The sequence below is a fragment of the Rhinatrema bivittatum genome, unplaced genomic scaffold, assembly GCF_901001135.1.
Source record: "Rhinatrema bivittatum unplaced genomic scaffold, aRhiBiv1.1, whole genome shotgun sequence".
NCBI lineage: Eukaryota > Metazoa > Chordata > Amphibia > Gymnophiona > Rhinatrematidae > Rhinatrema > Rhinatrema bivittatum.
In genome coordinates this window covers 19,302-44,306 of record NW_021821491.1, presented here as the reverse complement: position 1 = coordinate 44,306, position 25,005 = coordinate 19,302, and the positions used below count along the sequence as shown (strand labels likewise).

Here is a 25,005-nt window from a genome sequence, read left to right as displayed (position 1 = left end):
CGCGGCCCTCACCGGGACGTGGCTGAACAGAACAGGAACTAGGCCGGTGAAAGCGGGAACAGGTCCAGAAACATGGAGGTAAGGGTCTGGTCACGGCACTCGTGGCCAGAACCGCAACAAGTGGAGAATAAAATGGAGACTATCATATTGCCTCTATTTCTATCCATGCTGCGACCACATAACATAGGTTCCATTTGGACCAAGGGCCTCTATCATTATCCTTTAAAACTTTCCTTAATACTATCAGCATTGCCCCACCAAATCCCTTGTATGTCTAAATAGTCCTGAGCATAAATGTGATGGAGATGATAGAAACATTTCTCTTTTCAGATCAGCTTTGCGGCACAGCACCCAATGCTGAGTGATAAGCTGCAGTTCCCGTCTTTTCTACGCACCATACCTGCAGACACTCTGCAACCCCGGGCCATCACCCATCTGCTCCTACATTTCAACTGGACATGGGTGGGAATCTTGTCCTCCAACTCAGACAGCAGAAGTCTGAGCAGCCAGATGATACGGCAGGAGGTGGTAGAAAATGGTGGCTGTGTGGCTTTCCTGGAGAATATTGATGATCGCTATCCCAAAGAGAGGATGGTAAAGGTGGCAGAGGTAATCCATCAGTCCTCGGTGAATGTGATTGTGTGCAACTGCTATGGAAATCATCTTAAACCTATCTTGGAGCTACTTTCTCACCGCAAGATTATTGCTATGATTTGGGTCTTCTCAACAGGGATGATCATCAATCCAAGCCTGTTTACCAAGGAGTCATGGAGGTTGCTCAATGGTAGCATGATATTTGTTAGTCCCACCAGTAACATTGCCAACTTCCTAAATTTTCTCTACCACATGGGGCCTTCTGCATACCCATGGGACATTTTCACCAAGCTCTTCTGGGAAAAAGCATTTGGGTGCCGATGGGCTGGAGAAAATTTCACACACATGTTGGCCAAAGCAGATGACATCCGATGCTCAGGAAAAGAGGACCTCAGAACACTGGACCCAGGACTCTTTCAGTTGAATGATTTAAGCATTACCTATCATGCTTACCTGGCTATCTATGCTTATGCTCATGCCCTGCACAACATGATGTTGAATGGAGCCAAAGAAGACATTTTTCATATACGCACTAACATTCAGAATATCAAATATTGGCAGGTACTGGTAATAATAATAAGGATTCTTATAGCGCTAATATTCAAACAGGATTCCTATATTGAAAGGCTTCCCAACCCTGTTTAGGTGACCTCACAGCCAGTCAGATTTTAAGGATATCCACAATGAATATGCACGAGAATTATTTGCATATACCGGTCTCCAATATAGGCAAATTTATCTATTCCTTTTCCAATGTGGATATCCTGCAAACACAACTGCCAGCAGCGTGTTCAGTCCAAGTTTGGGAAGCCATGAGATATAGTGCTTTACACTTTAGGATTTTGGACATGTATATATGACGAAATGTATGGTGGATAATCAGACAGTATGTTATTCATTTCTATACTATATATAAGTTTCCAAAGAACAAGAAGGAAAGCAAGGTATAATGTTACTGTTCTCTTATTTAATTATAGTTTGATTAGGTGCACCACTGAATATAGCCAGAAAAGATTAGCCAGACAAACTTATCTGTTTATCTTTAGGACTGCAGTCCAGTACAACTAGAATTGTTGGATAAGTTATTCAATTAAACCTGAATATTGGAGTTAGCCAGAAAGTTATCCAGCTATCTTAACTGTCCCAGAATGTCCCTGGACTGCCTCCAACTTATCTGGCTAACCTTTCTCTAATTAAACAGTTTGCTGGAGAAATCAGAGGTGATCAGAGAGGTGAGAAATTTGAAACCCATGGTTTCTCCTTCTAAGTTCTAAATTTAGCTAGAAGAACTGTCTGAATATTGACTCCTATGTTTATTATTAGTGCTATGGATGGAAGAAATATATTTAGGTATTTGATGCTATTAATGGCACTAGATCTGCTCACTGTTTTCCCATAGACAAAAAATGGGAACAAATTCTTCTGCACATTTAGCCCATCTCGTTAAATTGGATGTGTAAAGGAAAACTGGTCTTGAGGGATCAAGACATGCACCATTGCAAGATAATGAATTCAAACTGTCAATCATAGACCGGCCCGGGGATTTGCCGCCCAGGCCGGCCCAGGAGATGCCACGTGGACTGCTGAGCGCGGCTCTGTCATGGCCGCGCTCGGTAGACCACGTGGCTAGCGCGACCGACCCACCGGGGGCTGCCCGATCCCCCAATAGGCTAATCCGCCCCTGGGCAGGGCTTCCTGTCCCCGAATCTGCACATCCCCCTTTCAGTCCTATCTAGAGTGGAAGTGAGATCCATGCCTTCAGAGGAGGAGGAAGGGCAAAAGTGGAGACAAAGACTGCAGTGCTCTCTCATCATTTCTATCACATGTGCTGCAGCTGCAATATTAGAAGGAGGCTCTGCTGATTCAGACTGATCCAGTTCTGGTTAAGCCCAATTTCAATCATTGAAATGTAGCCCTAATTTTCTTAGAGAAATCAGAACTGGAACTTCATGCATGTTGTGTGGCAAAAACCTGGACTGTAACTGTGTGGTCTGTTTTACCTGGGTGAGGTAGCCATCATAGACAGAAGAGTGATTGGGCATGAAGAGATGACAGAAGGGAAATGCTGGGCTGGGGAGAGGAGAGGCAGAAATCAGCGGAGGGAGTCAGAAAATCAGGATCTCTGAAGAGATTATCTCTATATTTTGTATAACGCCTTTCCTTCATCATTCAACAGGTCCTCCATTATCTGAGGGATGTGCGTTTCACAACAGAGTCTGAACAGGAAGTTTACTTTGATGCAAATGGAGATGTGGCTACTGTCTTTGATATCATGAATATCCAGATATATCCGGATGACACCATTGAACTGATAACAGTGGGTAGATATGATTCCAGGAATTCTCCAGGAGAGGAAATCACTCTGAACACCTCTGCCATTTTATGGAACCAAAGGTTTAATCAGGTGAGGTGTGAAGTCTTGGAGGAATGCATTTAAGAATGATTTTTAAGTACAAAAACCTGGCACATCAGTTGGCTTTTGCAAAGGTGCATCCTTCTGTTCAAGCCCTTAGTTTCCTGAAAAAAAATGTGAAAAGGGAGAAAAGAAAGCATTGAGAAACTAGGAGCAGCAAAACCAGCACCAGAAGCATTAAGGATGGATGATAGTCCAGTCGTACAATGTAGCCCTTAATTAATGAGGAAGCTGTGATAGTAACATCAAACACTGCCAAGATTTAAATGATGCAGAAATGTCAAACCTGTTTCAGTGGAGAAGAAAATGATAAACATAAAGTAGGAGATCATGACAAAAGACTGAAAGGAGATAGACTTGGGGATAATTATCTTTCTCTATATAGACAGAGCTATGGAGTTTAGGTTTTAAGTGATAAATGCTGATAAAACATCCCCAGTGCAAAAAAAAAAAAAAGAGAAAAGCATCAGAAAAAAATCTCAAGAAGAAAAATAATAAGCATGTGGATGAAGTCAAGTGGTATAGTGTCATGGGATAGAAGGTGATATCTTACTATGGACTGATGACTGATGACAGTTTTCCCCACTGGAAGACAGGTAGAGTGGAGTTGCTCATGGATTCATACTGGGGACCAGGGCTGTTTAACTTATCCCTTAATGATCTGGAAAAGGGAGCATCCAGTGAAGTAATCAAACTTACTGTTAACACAAAAATATTGAAAGTGGTTAAGCACACAGAGAAACTGCAGAAGAACCTTGTAAGACCGGGGAACTGGGCATCTAAAAGACAGATGAAATTTAACGTGGACAAGAGTAAAACGGTGCAACTTGTGAAAAATAATTCTATCTACAGGTACAAAATGCTGGGTTCAATATTACGAATCACCCCCAGGAAGAGGATTTTGGAGTCCTGTGGACAATAAATTGAAATCTTCAGCTCAGGGTGCAGCAGTAGTCAAAAAGGCAAAGAGAATGTTAGGAATTATTTGAAAAGAAATGAGGACTAAAACTGTGAATATCATATTGCCTTTGTATCGATCCATGGTGTAACTTCACCTTGTGCAACCCTGGTCGCCGCATCTCAAGAAAAATATTCTGGAAATAAAAAAGATAAAGAGAAGGATGACAATAATGATAAAGGGTATGACATTTCTCCTTTATGAAGCAATGCTAAACAGGATAGAGGTCTTTAGCCTGGAGAATTGATGACAGAGGTTTATAAAATCATGAGTCAGATGGAACAGGTAGATAGGGAAAAGTTATTTATCCTTTCAAACAGCACTAGGACTAGGGGACACCCCACAAAATTAGCAGGGAGCATATTTGATGATCTTGAGCCCATCGGGGTAAGATGATCGGGGTAAGATCGGGGTAAGATGAGCTTGAGCCCATCGGGGTAAGGCCTTCCTCTCGCCCTACCGCCACTGGACCCCCGCGCCGACCACGTGGGAGCCCCAGCTCGGCCGTCGATCCGCCCACTGCCTACCTCTGGGCTATTGCAGCCAATTGCTGCCGCCCAGCTGTACTTTTTAAAAAGCAAACGCGTGATCTGAAGCGCCATTTTGCCGCAGCAACGACACGCAGGGACTCACCTCAGACCGCCACGGGAGCTGAGAGAGGGGCCCGCGCGACCGGCGCTTGAGCCCATCGGGGTAAGGCCTTCCTCTCGCCCTACCGCCGCTGGACCCCCGCGCCGACCACGTGGGAGCCCCAGCTCGGCCGTCGATCCGCCCACTGCCTACCTCTGGGCTATTGCAGCCAATTGCTGCAGCCCAGCCCTCATTTAAATCACTGACACGCTCCCTGGCGTCTCGCGCCGGGCGTCTCGCGTCGAAGGAGCGCGACAAAGGGGCCTGCCCCTTTGTGAGCCCCTTCGTGCAGCCCTGAGGACTGTGGACTGGACAGACTCTATCTCTCTGCAACACTGCTTCCGCACCTAAGAATTACTACCAAACATCTGACTAGACCGAACAACATACGTCTCATCTCTGCCCCCTTAAGGATAGCAAACGCCTTACCCTCACCGGCCGATACCTCGCCTGCCACAACAGTCTCAGAATGTCTCCATCTTTCCCAAACCCAATCCTCCCACACTGTCCACCTTCCAAAGGATATTCAACTCGACATGCCCACCACCACAACCTTAAATCCCTCTCTCCAATTGTGATCACTCCCATCACCCAACTGCTAGGCCTCACACTATTTTCGTTAACACTATTCAATGCACAATCCCTAACAAAGAAATCAGTAATACTAAACGACTATCTCATCGATGTGAAACCGGATATATGCGCAATTACGGAGACATGGCTCAAACCTTCAGACACTGCAATAATTAACCAATTACCCACAGAGACATACAACTTCTTTTCCATCCCACGCCAGGGAAAAAAGAAAGGAGGAGGAATCCTCCTAGCTACAAAAAAGGACCTCAGATTCACTCAGCACTCCACCAATACCGACTCTAATCTCGAAATTGGCTTCTTCTCGTCAGACAAACTTCAAATTTTACTTGTCTATGCTCCTCCAGGTGTCCTGGAAACAGACGCCTCTCCTCTGGTCGAACTAACCACTTCCCTTATCAATCTGGATGCCCCAGCTATAATCTTAGGAGACTTTAACCTGCACGTCGACAACTCCATACTATCACCCAACTGCGAAGCCCTACTCACAGCATATTCCGCTTTAGGTTTCACTCAACTTGTTAACAATCCCACACACAAAGCAGGCCACACGTTAGACCTTATCTTCGTCAATACAGCAATCAAACCAGTTCAGCACCCCACCTGCTCGAAGGTACCATGGTCAGACCACTCCCTCATAACCTCCTCATTCTCAATAAAAGAAATCAGCCCATCTCGCATACCCGGCCATAGCTTCACTTACAGAAAAACATGCACCATAGAAGATCTTAGCAATCACTTATCATTACATCTCACCCAAGTAGGCTTCACCAATCCGAACTCAGCGCTTCGATCTTGGAACAACATCACGGAATCTATAGCCAACAAGCTATGCCCTCTAACAACAAAAAAACCTCACCCCAATTCTTCCAAAAGACAACCATGGTTTACCCTAGAGCTAAGAAAGCTTAAACTACTGCTAAGACAAAATGAGGTTAAATGGCGTAAAAACCCATGCACCATCACTCTATCTACCTATAAATCAACTCTTCACCAATATAAATCCAATACATTAAGATCAAAGAGGAACTACTACGCATCCAAGATCCACCACCTAATCTTCGATGCTAAAGCACTCTTTAGCTACGTCTCTAACCTCACACAAACAAACCCATCAGAAATCGCTCTCAACCAAGCCAAATCTAAAGCGGAAGAACTAGCGCTATTTTTCAACAACAAAATCAGCAAACTTCTAAATCAGCTCCCCCCTAACACCGTTTCTAATTCAACCTCACCTCAGACCGCCTTCAAAAACACCCGCTTAGAAGAACTGGAAATCACATCTTCCATAGAAATCCGAGGTATTCTACGGAAAATGAAACCATCTTCTCACCCTTCGGATCACATCCCCTCGAAATTGCTTCTATCAATTCCTGACTCCATCTCCAAATCCCTGTCAGACATCATAAATTGCTCATTAACACAAGGATCTTACCCAAATGACCTAAAATTGGCCTCTCTCAAACCACTACTCAAGAAACCAAACCTAGATCCTAATGACCCAAACAACTACCGACCGATCGCCAACCTCCCCTTCATAGCCAAGATCATGGAGAAATTGGTGATCACCCGACTCTCAAACTACATTGAAGAAAACAACCTCCTATTCCCATCACAATACGGATTCCGCAAAACACTAAGCACGGAGTCCCTCCTCATTTCCTTAACAGATCACCTCATCCTGGGCCTTGATAAAGGACAAGCCTTCTTACTGATCCTACTGGACCTTTCATCAGCCTTTGACACCGTCAATCATTCCCTACTCATTAACCAGCTAGCCTCCATAGGTATCTCAGGCACAGCACTCTCTTGGTTCATATCCTTTCTCAGCAATAGAGGATACAAGGTTAAGATACAGAACAAAGAATCCTCTCAACACCCATTATCAGTAGGAGTCCCACAGGGGTCCTCCCTGTCTCCTACTTTATTTAACATTTACCTTATACCTTTATGCCAACTTCTCACCGACCTCAACCTCAAACACTTCCTTTACGCAGACGATATACAGGTCCTGATCCCCATTAAGGATTCCCTCGCAAAAACTCTGGCCTACTGGGATACATGCCTTCAAAAAATTAAACTCCTCCTCACCAGCCTAAACCTGGTACTAAATTCCGGCAAAACTGAACTCCTGCTCATCGCCTCAGAGAACAGCACCATCACCTCTACACAGCAAGCCACGCCAACTATCACACAAGTGAGAGACCTTGGAGTCCTAATTGATAATCGCCTGAATTTCAAAGCCACTATAAACAAAACCACCAAAGACTGTTTCTACCAACTACAAGTGCTGAAAAGAATTAGACCTCTTTTCCATGCCCAAGATTTCAGAACCATTCTGCAAGCAATCATTTTCTCAAAATTAGACTATTGTAACACCATCCTACTTGGCCTTCCCGCTTCATACATCAAACCACTTCAGATGGTGCAAAATGCAGCTGCACGAATACTGACAAATACCAGGAGAAGGGACCACATAACCCCCATCCTAAAGAGCCTCCATTGGCTACCTATACACTTTAGAATAATATACAAGGCCATTCTTCCCACATACAAAAACATCCACCTACTGGCTCCCATTGACCTACAGATCCCGCTCCGACTACATAATTCGTCAAGACCGACAAGAGATGCATACAAGGGATCGCTACAGGTACCACCGTCCAAATCTACCAGACACAGCACACTAAGAGACCAGGCGTTCTCTACAGCCATTCCACCGTTATGGAACTCCATCCCCCCAAATCTCAGAATAGAACCATGCATCTCAACTTTCAAAAAAAGACTAAAGACCTGGATATTCATACAAGCATTCCCGGACGCCAATTAAACTATCACCTCCACGCCACCCCTTATCTCCACATATTTATTTATTTATTTTATTTTAAAATGTTTATATACCGCTTTTACAATTCAAAAGAATTAATCAAAACGGTTTACAACCAAACATACACAATGAATAAACTTAACAAAATAAAACAAAATAAAACAATTAAAAGCTAACATAGTGCAGTATATAATCATATCCAACTATTTTCAAAAAATATTAGCAGAAGGTAAATATTATATGGTGTGAATGGATCTGAGAGAAGAGAAGACAGTTGAAGTGAATAAATGTTGACTTTATGAAGTAATTAAAGTGTATGCTTTCTGAAATAAGTATGTTTTCAATAGTTTTTTGAACTGTTGTATTGATGAAGTGAGACATATACCATGGTGAACCATATCTTCTATCGTTTACTTGTGTGAATTAATAACCTGTCCTTTCTCTTCCTTCTCCGCCAAGTTCTTTTCACCCTGTTATATGTAACTGCCTTTTTCCGCACCATTGTTATAGTTTATGTTTACTACGCACCCCTGTTTTATGTGAACCAGCATGATGTGACTGCTGTCTCGAATGCCGGTATATAAAAATTTGAAATAAATAAATACATAAATAAATTTAAAACAATTTTGGTCGCCACATTTCAAAAAAGATATAGTTGCAATGCAGAAGGTACAGAGAAGTGCAACCAAAATGATAAAGGGGATGGAACAGCTCCCCTATGAGGAAAGATTGAAGAGGTTAGTGCTGTTTAGCTTGGAGAAGAGACAGCTGAGAGGGGATATGATAGAGGTCTTTAAGATCATGAGAGGTCTTGAATGAGTAGATGTGACTCGGTTTTTTACACTTTCGAATAATAGAAGGACTAGGGGGCAATCCATGAAGTTAGCAAGTGGCACATTTAAGACTAATCGGAGAAAATTCTTTTTCACTCAACGCACAATAAAGCTCTGGAATTTGTTGCCAGAGGATGTGGTTAGTGCAGTTAGGGTAGCTGGGTTGAAAAAGATTTGGATACGTTCTTGGAGGAGAAGTCCATTAACGGCTATTAATCAAGTTCACTTAGGGGCAGATTTTAAGAGCCCTGCTCGCGTAAATCCGCCCGGATTTACGCGAGCAGGGCCCTGCGCGCCGGTGCGCCTATTTTACATAGGCCTACCGGCGCGCGCAGAGCCCCGGGGCTCGCGTAAGTCCCGGGGTTCTCCGAGGGGGGCGGGTCGGGGGCGTGTCGGGGGCGGTCCCGGGCGTCGCGGCGTTTTTTGGGGCATGTCGGCAGCGTTTTGGGGGCGGGGGGGGGGGATTTACGCCTCCCTCTGGGAGGCGTAAATCCCCCAACAAAGGTAAGGTGGGGGCTTAGACAGGGCCGGGTGGGTGGGTTAGGTAGGGGAAGGGAGGGGAAGGTGAGGGGAGGGCAAAAGGAAGTTCCCTCCGAGGCCGCTCCGAAATCGGAGCGGCCTCGGAGGGAACGGGGGTAGGCTGCGCGGCTCGGCGAGCGCCGGCTATACAAAATCGATAGCATTGCTCGCGCCGATCCAGGTTTTTAGCAGATACGCGCGGCTCCGCGCGTATCTACTAAAATCCAGCGTACTTTTGTTTGCGCCTGGAGCGCAAACAAAAGTAGGCCTATTCGCGGAGTATGAAAATCCGCCCCTTAGGGAATAGCCACTGCTATTAATTGCATCAGTAGCATGGGATCTTCTTAGTGTTTGGGTAATTGCCAGGTTCTTGTGGCCTGGTTTGGCCCCTGTTGGAAACAGGATGCTGGGCTTGATGGACCCTTGGTCTGACCCAGCATGGCAATTTCTTATGTTCTTATATTTTCCATTCAACACACAACCTGTGGAGTTTAAGAACATAAGAACATAAGAAAATGCCATACTGGGTCAGACCAAGGGTCCATCAAGCCCAGCATCCTGTTTCCAACAGGGGCCAATCCAGGCCATAAGAACCTGGCAAGTACCCAAAAACTAAGTCTATTCCATGTTACCATTAGGGATGTGAATCGTTTTTCAACGATTAAAATTATCGTCCGATAATGTTTATATCGTCTTAAATCGTTATAAAACACGATACAATAGAAATTCTAACGATTTATCGTTAAAAATCGTTAAATCGGGTTAGTGCGCACTAACTCGGGTTAGTGCGCACTAACTCCCCGTTAGTGCGCACTAACTCGATTTAGTGCGCACTAACTGAATATGATACAAATAAACACTTTCCAGGTCACTGAAGGTCAGTTAGGAATGAATATGTGTTCCTATTGGCTGGCTGCCCTCTTATCTATTGATGTTACCAAGGTTACCACTGAGGTGATGGTTGGGGGGATGGGAAATGGAACTGGAAACTAACGAACACCAACAGAAAATGAAACAAAGTGTTCACACTTCCCAGGTCAGTAAAGGTCACTTAGGAATGAATATGTATGTATGTATTCCTATTGGCTGGCTGTGCTCTTATCTATTGATGTTACCAAGGCTAACACTGAGGTAATGGTTGGGGGGTTTTGAAATGGAAACAGTTGGAAGCTTGACAAAAAAAGTAATGTAATGATCAGCACTCACGTGACTAGAACTTGTTTGTTTATTATTTTTCTTAGCAGGCACCTGAAATGCTAGTGCATGTTGAATTTGCCAATCACTGTGCATTTTAGAAAGGTGGTCCTGGCTGGAACTGTACACAGTTCAAATATATGTAATTGATTGTTGGTAAGTGTATTTTTTAAGTAGCCACACTGGCACAAGTATGTTTACTTTTCCTCCTACTTAACTCACTAGCTCAGCTTTGTAAGAAGGGCTTCTCTGCTTGTGTGTTGTTTTTGTTTGGTGTGAGGAGAGCAGAAACATCAGATCTTTATTCAATCTACTACAGTCATCTCTTACAGTGCCCTATCCCTATTAATACCAGGAGTGTTGTGATCTTCCTGCACACAGTGCCCTAACCCTGATACCAGTCTGAGACAGCTCCCTCCCTGCATTACTAGTGAGAGGCTGGCTTCACAGACAGGGGGGAGCTGCCTGACCCTCACTCCTGACTTCCCCCATGTCCCAGCTAGTGAATGGTGTGTGGGTGAGGGGGGGGGGGGAGGATGGTGAAGTCTGAGACAGCTCCCTCCCTGCATTACTAGTGAGAGGCTGGCTTCACAGACAGGGGGGAGCTGCCTGACCCTCAATCCTGACTTCCCCCATGTCCCAGCTAGTGAATGGTGTGTGGGTAAGGGGGGGGGGGGGAGGATGGTGAAGCCTGAGACAGCTCCCTCCCTGCATTACTAGTGAGAGGCTGGCTTCGCAGACAGGGGGGAGCTGCCTGACCCTCACTCCTGACTTCCCCCATGTCCCAGCTAGTGAATGGTGTGTGGGTGAGGGGGGGGGGGGAGGATGGTGAAGCCTGAGACAGCTCCCTCCCTGCATTACTAGTGAGAGGCTGGCTTCGCAGACAGCGGGGAGCTGCCTGACCCTCACTCCTGACTTCCCCCATGTCCCAGCTAGTGAATGGTGTGTGGGTGAGGGGGGGGGAGGATGGTGAAGTCTGAGACAGCTCCCTCCCTGCATTACTAGTGAGAGGCTGGCTTCGCAGACAGGGGGGAGCTGCCTGACCCTCACTCCTGACTTCCCCCATGTACCAGCTAGTGAATGGTGTGTGGGTGAGGGGGGGGGGGGAGGATGGTGAAGTCTGAGACAGCTCCCTCCCTGCATTACTAGTGAGAGGCTGGCTTCACAGACAGGGGGGAGCTGCCTGACCCTCACTCTTGACTTCCCCCATGTCCCAGCTAGTGAATGGTGTGTGGGTGAGGGGGGGGGGGAGGATGGTGAAGTCTGAGACAGCTCCCTCCCTGCATTACTAGTGAGAGGCTGGCTTCACAGACAGGGGGGAGCTGCCTGACCCTCACTCCTGACTTCCCCCATGTCCCAGCTAGTGAATGGTGTGTGGGTGAGGGGGGGGGGGGGAGGATGGTGAAGTCTGAGACAGCTCCCTCCCTGCATTACTAGTGAGAGGCTGGCTTCGCAGACAGGGGGGAGCTGCCTGACCCACACTCCTGACTTCCCCCATGTCCCAGCTAGTGAATGCTGTGTGGGTGAGGGGGGGGGGGGGGGAGGATGGTGAAGTCTGAGACAGCTCCCTCCCTGCATTACTAGTGAGAGGCTGGCTTCACAGACAGGGGGGAGCTGCCTGACCCTCACTCCTGACTTCCCCCATGTCCCAGCTAGTGAATGGTGTGTGGGTGAGGGGGGGGGGAGGATGGTGAAGTCTGAGACAGCTCCCTCCCTGCATTACTAGTGAGAGGCTGGCTTCACAGACAGGGGGGAGCTGCCTGACCCTCACTCCTGACTTCCCCCATGTCCCAGCTAGTGAATGATGTGTGGGTGAGGGGGGGGGGAGGATGGTGAAGTCTGAGACAGCTCCCTCCCTGAATTACTAGTGAGAGGCTGGCTTCACAGACAGGGGGAGCTGCCTGACCCTCACTCCTGACTTCCCCCATGTCCCAGCTAGTGAATGGTGTGTGGGTGAGGGGGGGGGGGGGGAGGATGGTGAAGTCTGAGACAGCTCCCTCCCTGCATTACTAGTGAGAGGCTGGCTTCGCAGACAGGGGGGAGCTGCCTGACCCTCACTCCTGACTTCCCCCATGTCCCAGCTAGTGAATGGTGTGTGGGTGAGGGGGGGGGAGGATGGTGAAGTCTGAGACAGCTCCCTCCCTGCATTACTAGTGAGAGGCTGGCTTCACAGACAGGGGGGAGCTGCCTGACCCTCACTCCTGACTTCCCCCATGTCCCAGCTAGTGAATGGTGTGTGGGGGAGGGGGGGGGGGAGGATGGTGAAGTCTGAGACAGCTCCCTCCCTGCATTACTAGTGAGAGGCTGGCTTCACAGAAAGGGGGGAGCTGCCTGACCCTCACTCCTGACTTCCCCCATGTCCCAGCTAGTGAATGGTGTGTGGGTGAGGGGGGGGGGGAGGAGGATGGTGAAGTCTGAGACAGCTCCCTCCCTGCATTACTAGTGAGAGGCTGGCTTCACAGACAGGGGGGAGCTGCCTGACCCTCACTCAAGCAGAGAAGCCCTTCTTACAAAGCTGAGCTAGTGAGTTAAGTAGGAGGAAAAGTAAACATACTTGTGCCAGTGTGGCTACTTAAAAAATACACTTACCAACAATCAATTACATATATTTGAACTGTGTACAGTTCCAGCCAGGACCACCTTTCTAAAATGCACAGTGATTGGCAAATTCAACATGCACTAGCATTTCAGGTGCCTGCTAACAAAAATAATAAACAAAGAAGTTCTAGTCACGTGAGTGCTGATCATCACATGTCAAGCTTCCAACTGTTTCCATTTCACATCCCCCCAACCATTACCTCAGTGGTAACCTTGGTAACATCAATAGATAAGAGCACAGCCAGCCAATAGGAATACATATTCATTCCTAAGTGACCTTTACTGACCTGGGAAGTGTGAACACTTTGTTTCATTTTCTGTTGGTGTTCATGAGTTTCCAGTTCCATTTCCCATCCCCCCAACCATCACCTCAGTGGAAACCTTGGTAACATCAATAGATAAGAGGGCTGCCAGCCAATAGGAACACATATTCATTCCTAACTGACCTTCAGTGACCTGGAAAGTGTCTATTTGTATCATTTTGAGTTAGTGCGCACTAAATCGAGTTAGTGCGCACTAACAGGGAGTTAGTGCGCACTAACTCGAGTTAGTGCGCACTAATCGGAAAAAACGATTTTTAACGATTTTTCAATGAAATAATCGTGCCAAAGACAATTTTCTTCTCCTGCCACACGATTTCTATCGTTAAGACGATATGGAAAACGATTCACATCCCTAGTTACCATTGCTAATGGCAGTGGCTATTCTCTAAGTGAACTTAATAGCAGGTAATGGACTTCTCCTCCAAGAACTTATCCAATCCTTTTTTAAACACAGCTATACTAACTGCACTAACCATATCCTCTGGCAACAAATTCCAGAGTTTAATTGTGCATTGAGTAAAAAAGAAATTTCTCCGATTAGTTTTAAATGTGCCCCATGCTAACTTCATGGAGTGCCCCCTAGTCTTTCTACTATCCGAAAGAGTAAATAACCGATTCACATCTACCCGTTCTAGACCTCACATGATTTTAAACATCTCTATCATATCCCCCCTCAGTCGTCTCTTCTCCAAGCTGAAAAGACCTAACCTCTTTAGTCTTTCCTCATAGGGGAGTATTTCCATTCCCCTTATCATTTTGGTAGCCCTTCTCTGTACCTTCTCCATCGCAATTATATATTTTTTGAGATGCGGCGACCAGAATTGTACACAGTATTCAAGGTGCGGTCTCACCATGGAGCGATACTGAGGCATTATGACATTTTCCGTTTTATTCACCATTCCCTTTCTAATAATTCCCAACATTCTGTTTGCTTTTTTGACTGCCGCAGCACACTGAACCGACAATTTCAATGGTTTATCCACTATGACACCTAGATCTCTTTCTTGGGTTGTAGCACCTAATATGGAACCCAACATTGTGTAATTATAGCATGGGTTATTTTTCCCTATATGCATCACCTTGCACTTATCCACATTAAATTTCATCTGCCATTTGGATGCCCAATTTTCCAGTCTCACAAGGTCTTCCTGCAATTTATCACAATCTGCTTGTGAATTAACTACTCTGAACAATTTTGTGTCATCTGCAAATTTGATTATCTCACTCGTCGTATTTCTTTCCAGATCATTTATAAATATATTGAAAAGTAAGGGTCCCAATACAGATCCCTGAGGTACTCCACTGTCCACTCCCTTCCACTGAGAAAATTGTTCATTTAATCCTACTCTCTGTTTCCTGTCTTTTAGCCAGTTTGCAATCCACGAAAGGACATCGCCACCTATCCCATGACTTTTTACTTTTCCTAGAAGCCTCTCATGAGGAACTTTGTCAAATGCCTTCTGAAAATCCAAGTATACTACATCTACCGGTTCACTTTTATCCACGTATTTATTAACTCCTTCAAAAAAGTGAAGCAGATTTGTGAGGCAAGACTTGCCCTGGGTAAAGCCATGCTGACTTTGTTCCATTAAACCATGTCTTTCTGTATGTTCTGTGATTTTGATGTTTAGAACACTTTCCACTATTTTTCCTGGCACTGAAGTCAGGCTAACCAGTCTGTAGTTTCCCGGATCAGCCCTGGAGCCCTTTTTAAATATTGGGGTTACATTTGCTATCCTCCAGTCTTCAGGTACAATGGATGATTTTAATGATAAGTTACAAATTTTTACTAATAGGTCTGAAATTTCATTATTTTAGTTCCTTCAGAACTTTGGGGTGTATACCATCCGGTCCAGGTGATTTACTACTCTTCAGTTTGTCAATCAGACCTACCACATCTTCTAGGTTCACCGTGATTTGATTCAGTCCATCTGAATCATTACCCATGAAAACCTTCTCCATTACGGGTACCTCCCCAACATCCTCTTCAGTAAACACCGAAGCAAAGAAATCATTTAATCTTTCCGCGATGGCCTTATCTGCTCTAAGTGCCCCTTTAACCCCTCGATCATCTAACGGTCCAACTGACTGCCTCACAGGCTTTCTGCTTCGGATATATTTTTAAAAGTTTTTACTGTGAGTTTTTGCCTCTACAGCCAACTTCTTTTCAAATTCTCTCTTAGCCTGTCTTATCAATGTCTTACATTTAACTTGCCAACGTTTATGCTTTATCCTATTTTCTTCTGTTGGATCCTTCTTTCAATTTTTGAATGAAGATATTTTGGCTGAAATAGCTTCTTTCACCTCCCCTTTTAACCATGTCGGTAATCATTTTGCCTTCTTTCCACCTTTCTTAATGTGTGGAATACATCTGGACTGTGCTTCTAGAATGGTATTTTTTAACAATGACCATGCCTCTTGGACATTTTTTACTTTTGTAGCTGCTCCTTTCAGTTTTTCTAACAATTTTTCTCATTTTATTAAAGTTTCCCTTTTGAAAGTTTAGCACGAGAGCCTTGGATTTACACACTGTTCCTCTTCCAGTCATTAAATCAAATTTGGTCATATTATGATCACTATTGCCAAGCGGCCCCACCACCGTTACCTCTCTCACCAGGTCCTGTGCTCCACTGAGAATTAGATCTAAAATTGCTCCCTCTCTCATCAGTTCCTGAACCAATTGCTCCATAAAGCTATCATTTATTCCATCCAGGAACGTTATCTCTCTAGCGTGACCCGATGATACATTTACCCAGTCAATATTGTGGTAATTGATGTCTCCCATTATAACCGCACTACCAATTTGGTTTGCTTCCCTAATTTCTCTTAGCATTTCACTGTCCGTCTCATCATCTTGACCAGGTGGACGGTAGTATACCCCTATTAGGGATGTGAATCATTTTAGGACGATTAAAATTATCGTCCGATAATTTTAATATCGTCTTAAACCGTTATGGAACACAATACAATACAGATTCTAACGATTTATCGTTATAAATCGTTAGAATCGTGAGCCGGCACACTAAAACCCCCTAAAACCCACCCCCGACCCTTTAAATTAAATCCCCCACCCTCCCGAACCCCCCCCAAATAACTTAAATAACCTGCGGGTCCAGCGGCGGTCCGGAACGGCAGCGGTCCGGAACGGGCTCCTGCTCTGAATCTTGTCGTCTTCAGCCGGCGCCATTTTCCAAAATGGCGCCGAAAAATGGCGGCGGCCATAGACGAAAAAGATTGGACGGCAGGAGGTCCTTCCGGACCCCCGCTGGACTTTTGGCAAGTCTCGTGGGGGTCAGGAGGCCCCCCACAACCTGGCCAAAAGTTCCTGGAGGTCCAGCGGGGGTCAGGGAGCGATGTCCCGCCGAGAATCGTTTTCGTACGGAAAATGGCGCCGGCAGGAGATCGACTGCAGGAGGTCGTTCAGCGGCGGTCCGGAACCCCCGCTGAACGACCTCCTGCAGTCGATCTCCTGCCAGCTCCATTTTCCGTACGGAAAATGGCGCCAGCCATACGCGTATGGCCGGCGCCATTTTCCGTACGGAAAACGATTCGCGGCAAGAAATTGCTTCCTGAACCCCGCTGGACTCCCAGAAACTTTTGGCCAGCTTGGGGGGGCCTCCTGACCCCCACAAGACTTGCCAAAAGTCCAGCGGGGGTCCGGAACGACCTCCTGCGTCGAATCGTTTTTGTCTATGGCCGCCGCCATTTTGCGGCGGGCATTTTGCAAAATGGCGCCGGCTGAAGACAAAAGGATTCAATTGAGGGGGCCGTTCCGGACCGCCGCCGTTTTGGACCACCGCTGGATCCCCAGGTAATTTAAAGCATTTGGGGGGGGGGGTTCGGGAGGGTGGGGGATTTAATTTAAAGGGTCGGGGGTGGGTTTTAGGGGGTTTTAGTGTGCCGGTTTTCCTGCCCTCCCCCTTCCCCCGATTTACGATTTTTTAACGATAAATCGGGGGAATTGGTATTGTATCGTGGCCCTAACGATTTTTGACGATTTAAAATATATCGGACGATATTTTAAATCATCAAAAAACGATTCACATCCCTATTGGTTATCCTCTTTCCACCATGTCTCTGAGATGCCAATTAAGTCTATGTCATCATTCACTGCTATACATTCTAATTCTCCCATCTTACTTCTTAGACTTCTGGCATTAGCATACAAACATTTCAAAGTTTGTTTTTTGTTTGTATTTTCATTCTGCTTTTTAATAGATAGGGTTAAGTTAGAATTTTTTAGCTCAGGTGAGTTTTTAGTTACAGGCACTTGGACTACTTTTCTAATTATTGGAACCTCACTGTCGGGATGCCCTAATTCTAATGCATCATTAGTATCCTTTAAAGATACCTTTCTCCGAACCATGCGCTGCTGAGCGACTGTCGGCTTTCCCCTTTGTTCTAGTTTAAAAGCTGCCCTATCTCCTTTTTAAAGGTTAGCGCCAGCAGTCTGGTTCCACCCTGGTTAAGGTGGAGCCCATCCCTTCGGAAGAGACTCCCCCTTCTCCAAAAGGTTCCTCAGTTCCTAACAAAACTGAATCCCTCTTCCTTGCACCATCGTCTCATCCACGCATTGAGACTTCAGAGCTCTGCCTGCCTCTGGTGACCTGCACGTGGAACAGGAAGCATTTCAGAGAATACTACCCTGGAGGTTCTGGATTTAAGCTTTTTACCTAAGAGCCTAAATTTGGCTTCCAGAACCTCCCTCCCACATTTTCCTATGTCGTTGGTGCCCACATGTACCACGACAGCCGGCTCCTCCCCAGCACTGTCTAAAATCCTATCTAGGTGACGCGTAAGGTCCGCCACCTTCGCACCAGGTAGCATGTTACCAGGCGATCCTCACGCCCACCAGCCACCCAGCTATCTACATTAGAGATGTGAATCGTGTCCTCGATCGTCTTAACGATTGATTTCGGCTGGGAGGGGGAGGGAATCGTATTGTTGCCGTTTGGGGGGGGTAAATATCGTGAAAAATCGTTAAATCGTGAGCCAGCACATTAAAACCTCCTAAAACCCACCCCCGACCCTTTAAATTAAATCTCCCACCCTCCCGAACCCCCCCCAAATGACTTAAATAACCTGGGTGTCCAGCGGCGGTCCGGAACGGCAGCGGTCCGGAACGGGCTCCTGCTATTGAATCTTGTTGTCTTCAGCCGGCGCCATTTTCCAAAATGGCGCCGAAAAATGGCGGCGGCCATAGAACAACACGATTCCACGGCAGGAGGTCCTTCCAGACCCCCGCTGGACTTTTGGCAAGTCTTGTGGGGGTCAGGAGGCCCCCCCCAAGCTGGCCAAAAGTTCCTGGAGGTCCAGCGGGGGTCAGGGAACGATTTCCCGCCGCGAATCGTTTCCCGTACGGAAAATGGCGCCGGCAGGAGATCGACTGCAGGAGGTCGTTCAGCGAGGCGCCGGAACCCTCGCTGAACGACCTCCTGCAGTCGATCTCCTGCCGGCGCCATTTTCCATATGGAAAATGGCGCCGGCCATACGTGTATGGCCGGCGCCATTTTCCGTACGGGAAATGATTCGCAGCGGGAAATCGTTCCCTGACCCCCGCTGGACCTCCAGGAACTTTTGGCCAGCTTGGGGGGGGCCTCCTGACCCCCACAAGACTTGCCAAAAGTCCAGCGGGGGTCCGGAAGGACCTCCTGCCGTGGAATCGTGTTGTTCTATGGCCGCCGCCATTTTTCGGCGCCATTTTGGAAAATGGCGCCGGCTGAAGACAACAAGATTCAATAGCAGGAGCCCGTTCCGGACCGCTGCCGTTCAGGACCGCCGCTGGACACCCAGGTTATTTAAGTCATTGGGGGGGGGGGTTCGGGAGGGTGGGAGATTTAATTTAAAGGGTCGGGGGTGGGTTTTAGGGGGTTTTAGTGTGCCGGCTCACGATTCTAACGATTTATAACGATAAATCGTTAGAATCTCTATTGTATTGTGTTTCATAACGGTTTAAGACGATATTAAAATTATCGGACGATAATTTTAATCGTCGAAAAACGATTCACATCCCTAATCTACATTCCTAATAATTGAATCACCAACTATGACGGCCGGTTGGAGGACAGAGTCAAGGCAACTAGCATAACTAGGTTTAAAAATTTTTGGAAGAAAAGGTCTATAAACAATTTTTAGACAGGTAGAATCAGGGAAACCCTTTGCTTATCCCTGGAATTGAGCAACAGGGAGCTGAATCTACTCTGGGTTCTGCTGGGTACTTATTACATTTATTATTTTTATTACAATATTTTTAAGCCACCAATCACAGCATGGCTGTTCTTAGCAACGTTCAAAATCACATAAGCATAATAACAAAAAAACAAACTTAACAGCATTTATTTTTATTTATTTATTTAACATCTTTTATATACCGTCCCTCAGAATCTATCGGAATGGTTTACAACAAATAACAATTAACATATCATATATAAAATTAATTAACATACAATATAAAACTTATGACTAAACTTTTCCAGCTAAAATAACATTCAAAAGTTTCAGATCTAGTAAATGCAAGTACAAATAAACAATGTTTCAACCTCTTTTGGAAAAGCTTTAGGTCAGTGATCCTATGAATATCAGATGGTAAATTATTCCACATAGTGGGATCAATAATAGAAAAAGCCTGTTGCCTAGTAACAGTGAGTCTAGCATCTTTCACAAAAGGAATAGAAGCAAACTTTAACCAGAGCAATGTAATGCACGTCCAGGTAAGTACTCTTGCAGAACCTGGCTGAAATTGACTCACCACCTTAAAAACAATACACTTTGAAAATAACCCTATAATGCAATGGCCATCAGAGCAATTCTTTGAAAACAGGTGTTCTATGACCATAATGAGCAATGGACAGAATTGGCTAAGCTGCAGAGTTTTGTACAAGTTGTAATGCTTGGATTTGAGATTTAGGAAGTCCAATGTCCATTACAAGAGTCGAGCTAATAAACAATAAATGATTGAACTACAGAAAAGGAAATCATCTTTAGCTAGGCCATATTTCAATCACCCAAGGAAATGCGGCTTCTAAAAAGCTGTCTTCACAACCAACCAAATTTGTGGTTCCAGCTTAAGGTGTCAGCAAGGACCCCCAAATCATGAACCAATTGTGAGAATGAAAGGGAAACTCCTGCAATAGAAAGAGAAGGAAGAATTAGAGCAGAAGTGGGAACGATGCACAACCGGAGCTTCAGCCTCAGAGCTAAGCGGTTTCGCTTTAGCCAGAGATGCACTTCCTCCGGACGTTCCGGCAATTTTGCAACAGCAGCAGCAACATTCTTACCAATTATCTGGATTGGCCTCTGCTGAACTCAGGATGCTGGGCTTAATAGACTTTGGATTCAGTCAACATAGAACAACTCATGTTTTAATGCCTGGGATGGTAACTTTCAAACCGGCACGCGGGCGAGCATGTTCGTCAGCCCGCTGTTTTATAACACACGTGCATATATGTGCGCATGTTATAAAATAGCCTGGTCACGCACACGTGCACTGAATTGTAAGTGGGTGCAAATCCAGCTTCTACCGCATAAGTGGGGGGATTTTAAAAGGGGACACGCCAACGCATTTGCCAGTTTTACCAGTTTGTTCTCAGTTCACCCAGTTAACAGACAGGTCCTCCAACTCCCCCCCAAAGTTGGATAGCCTGTTCACCCCCAAGTTACCCCAGACCCTTTAAATCACCTCCAAAATGGCTCATTATCTTTTTCTTTGACTTACACTCCATCCATAGCAGAAGTAAAGTTATGCAGCAGGGGACCTCAGTGTAAGCTAGCTCGGGTAAGTATTTGCACCCAAATTTCTGGGGAAAGTCTCAAAACATTCATGTACTACCATGCCCCACCTAGACCACTCCTCCGCCCCGCCCCTTTTTGAGACATTCCAAGATGTTTGCTCAGCAGCATTTACGCACATATCCAAGCGTTTTTTTAAAATCCGCTCGACATGCGCAAGCCCAACATATTTGTGTATCCCTTGATTTCGGCATGCATCAGGCTTTTAAAATTCACCTTATAATATTTTATTCCACAGACCCCTCGTTCTGTCTGCAGTGAGAGCTGCCCCGTTGGATACAGGAAATCTGCCAGACTTGGCCAGCCCAGCTGCTGTTTTGACTGTGTCCCTTGCTCTGCTGGGGAAATAGCCAATGAAACTGGTGAGCCGTCTCTGGTGCAGCTGTGATTTAATGTAGCACAACAGAATACTTTTATTATTGACTTTAAAATGTCCTTTGTTAAAGTTAAATGTTACTACAGGGTTTTTTTTTACATAAAATTCTTCCTCCAGTGAGTTAGTTAAATTGGATTGCATTATGTTCACTACTGCAAAGCAGCCATTTATACCAGGTCCTATGTCCCTCTGAGATCTACATTTAGATTATTTCCCCCTTGTTGGTTCCAAGACCAGCTGCTCCATAAGGCATCTAAGAAAATTACATTCCCTAATATTTCTTGGTAAGACATGCACACTATCGGTATAGGGTAATGGAAAACTCCCATTATTATTGTAAGGTCAATATTAAAATATTTATGTGAATAAATTGTAACTTTAATGAATATCCATTGCACTTTGTTAGCTATTTTTATCTCTGCTAGCATTTCACAGTCTTTTTCATAATCCTGGTCTTGGGGCTGGTAGTATACTCCCACTGCTGTACTCTTTCATACAGCTGCCTCTAGGCCATCAGGTTGGCCAGGCAATATTTTTTTTCTAAAAGGAGATTTTACCAGTCAAAGATGGATTTTATTTCCTTCTGATACTGAAGAAAATTTTAAGGAATGTAATATTCCATTTCAATATTTGGGGGTTTATTTTATGGTAAATGTCACTCCCTTGTACTTTATTGAAATCTGCTAAATATGTGAATGTTTGTATCATATTGCCACCTTTCCTGCCTTGCTTTTAGACAGTTACATACACATAAAGAGAATAATTGGTGTCTATAATATATTCATGCAAAAATGTTATTGATATCACACACTATAAAATCACATTTCTAACTAGACAATATTAAAACTAACACTCACCCACTCAACTTCCATTCATACTATTACAATATTAATAGTATTAAAATATTTTAATAGTATGAATGGAAGTTGAGTGGGTGAGTGTTAGTTTTAATATTGTCTAGTTAGAAATGTGATTTTATAGTGTGTGATATCAATAACATTTTTGCATGAATATATTATAGACACCAATTATTCTCTTTATGTGTATGTAACTATTGGAATAATAGAGAATTATTGAGACATATTCCTGTGTTTGTTTACCATTTGCTTTTAGACAGTACACATTTAGCATCATAAGCCTCTCCATGTAGGTTTTAGATTGCAGGATCTGCACCAATGTGGAAGCCTGGTAACCAAACTGGGATGAGATGAAGGATTTGTCACTTACACCAGTATCATTATTCACTGTGAGGTCAATATTCAGCAAACTGGTGAGGAATGGAAAGAAAAGTTCCCTAGAAAACTTTAACTGGATACTCAGTGGAACCAGGGCTAGTGTAGGCATTACGCAGTGTAGGTGGTGGCCTATGGCACAGAAGTGGGCAGGAAAGCAGAATAACTGGTAAGTGTGGCAGGTTAAGAAATGGAAAACATAATTGAAATCCTTATGTTCTTATGTTCCTGTATCTCAAAATCATTTTCAGAGATTTTCTGAAAAAAAGAGAGTAAATGATTTTTTTCCCATTGTTATAAAATAGGGCATTTTTGCAACCTGAGATACTTTTAATTGCACCAACAGAAATTACACACTATGGTTATCTATGAGTACAGCTTTGACAGAAAATATACTTCTACCTGGAGAAATCAATTGTTATGAGAAAGCAAGTTAACACAGTGCAAATTTGAGGATGACAATGTGACAAACTAGACTAACTTTACACTTATGTCATTCCAGTTAAAGGCATCTTAATAATTTTGAGTTGAAGGAAGCCAAAGTCTGTAGTTAATGGCATTGAGATCTTAGACTCCAAGTTTCAAACCATTTATTTACAATTTTTCTAGGGATAACATTTCCTGTTCACAAAAGACCAACTGAACCTTCTAAAGTTATAAAATAGATGAACAGATTGTATCCTCAGTTTAGGCTTCTGACTCGTGTTTCTCTTTTATATCAGATACAGCCAACTGTTGGAAGTGCCCAGAAGACTACTGGCCCAATGAGAGACGAAATAGATGCCTTCCAAAAGTCATTGAGTTCCTGTCCTATCAGGAAACCCTGGGGGCAGCCTTGGCAGCAGTTGCCATCATTCTGTCCTTGGCCACTATCCTAATCCTCATAATTTTCTTCTGCTTCAAGGACACGCCGATTGTGAGAGCCAACAACAGGGGCCTCAGCTATCTCCTTCTTTGCACCCTCATGCTCTGCTTCCTCTCTTCCTTAACATTTATTGGCATTCCCGTGAAGCTCACCTGCATGATACGACAACCTGCCTTTGGCCTAATCTTTACAATCTGCATTTCTTGTATATTGGCAAAAACTGTCACCGTTGTCATTGCCTTCAAGGCTGTCAACCCCCACAATCATCTCAGAAAATGGATTGGGCCAAAGATACCTAACCTTATCATTGTTTTCTGTTCTCTCATCCAGATAGTTATCTGCACTTATTGGATTTCTAGCCATCCTTCTTTTCCTGAGAACAACACCAGATCTGAAAGCAGGAAGATAATTGTTGAGTGCAATGATGGGTTGACCATACTCTTCTACTGTATGCTGGGATATATGGGCTTCTTGGCCATCATTAGCTTCATTGTGGCCTTCCTGGCAAGGACGTTACCTGACAGCTTCAATGAAGCTAAATTTATTACCTTCAGCATGCTTGTCTTTGTGAGTGTCTGGCTGTCTTTCATTCCCGCCTACCTCAGTACACAAGGGAAGTACATGGTTGCAGTGGAGATCTTTGCCATTCTGTCCTCGGGTGCGGGGTTACTCTTTTTAATATTTCTCCCCAAGTGTTACATTATTCTCATAAGACCAGAAATGAACACCAAGGAGCAATTAGTAGGAAAAAATGCAACAAGGAAATAAAGTCAAATTGATATGCCCAGGAACTTCTCCTTGGAAGAACAAAACAACATATTTTTTCGTCAATATTTTAAATGTCTATAAAATGCTGCTTACTTTATTATTGAAAATATTGCGGTATAAACTCTGCCTTTGACAAATAATTAATTTAAAGTGCAAAAAGGTAAAAAAAATTCTCACTCAAAGAAGCAGGATTTTAAAGTTTTTGGTACAGAATCTATTTTGGAGTAATGTGATCATGTACCATAACTACTAGGGCTCTCCATTTTTGGTGATGTTAATTTGGAAAATAACAGAGTAGGATACATTCTGAACTGAAGCCAATGTCAAATTTAAATGAACTAATGTAATTTTTTTAAAATATTTTTATACTTTTCCTGGGCTTGTATCCTTCCAAAGTGGGCATACAAAGATAACAAACAATGTCTCAAACTTCACCATTAAATAACCAATTTATATACTGGATCCAGCATAACAGCAGCAATAAAGTAAGTCT

General features: G+C 44.5%; 1 protein-coding gene across 1 annotated transcript; it reads left to right on the top strand.

Annotated features, from left to right (window-relative positions):
* Nucleotides 1–330: 330 nt before the first annotated feature.
* On the top strand, nt 331–24,512 carry LOC115082698 (extracellular calcium-sensing receptor-like; the record flags this gene model as incomplete). Its single annotated transcript, XM_029586894.1, has 4 exons — nt 331–1,155; nt 2,771–2,998; nt 21,510–21,633; nt 23,602–24,512. Coding segments are annotated over 4 exons (2,088 nt in total), but the record flags the coding sequence as incomplete, so codon positions are not given.
* Between the last annotated feature and the right edge of the window lie 493 nt (nt 24,513–25,005).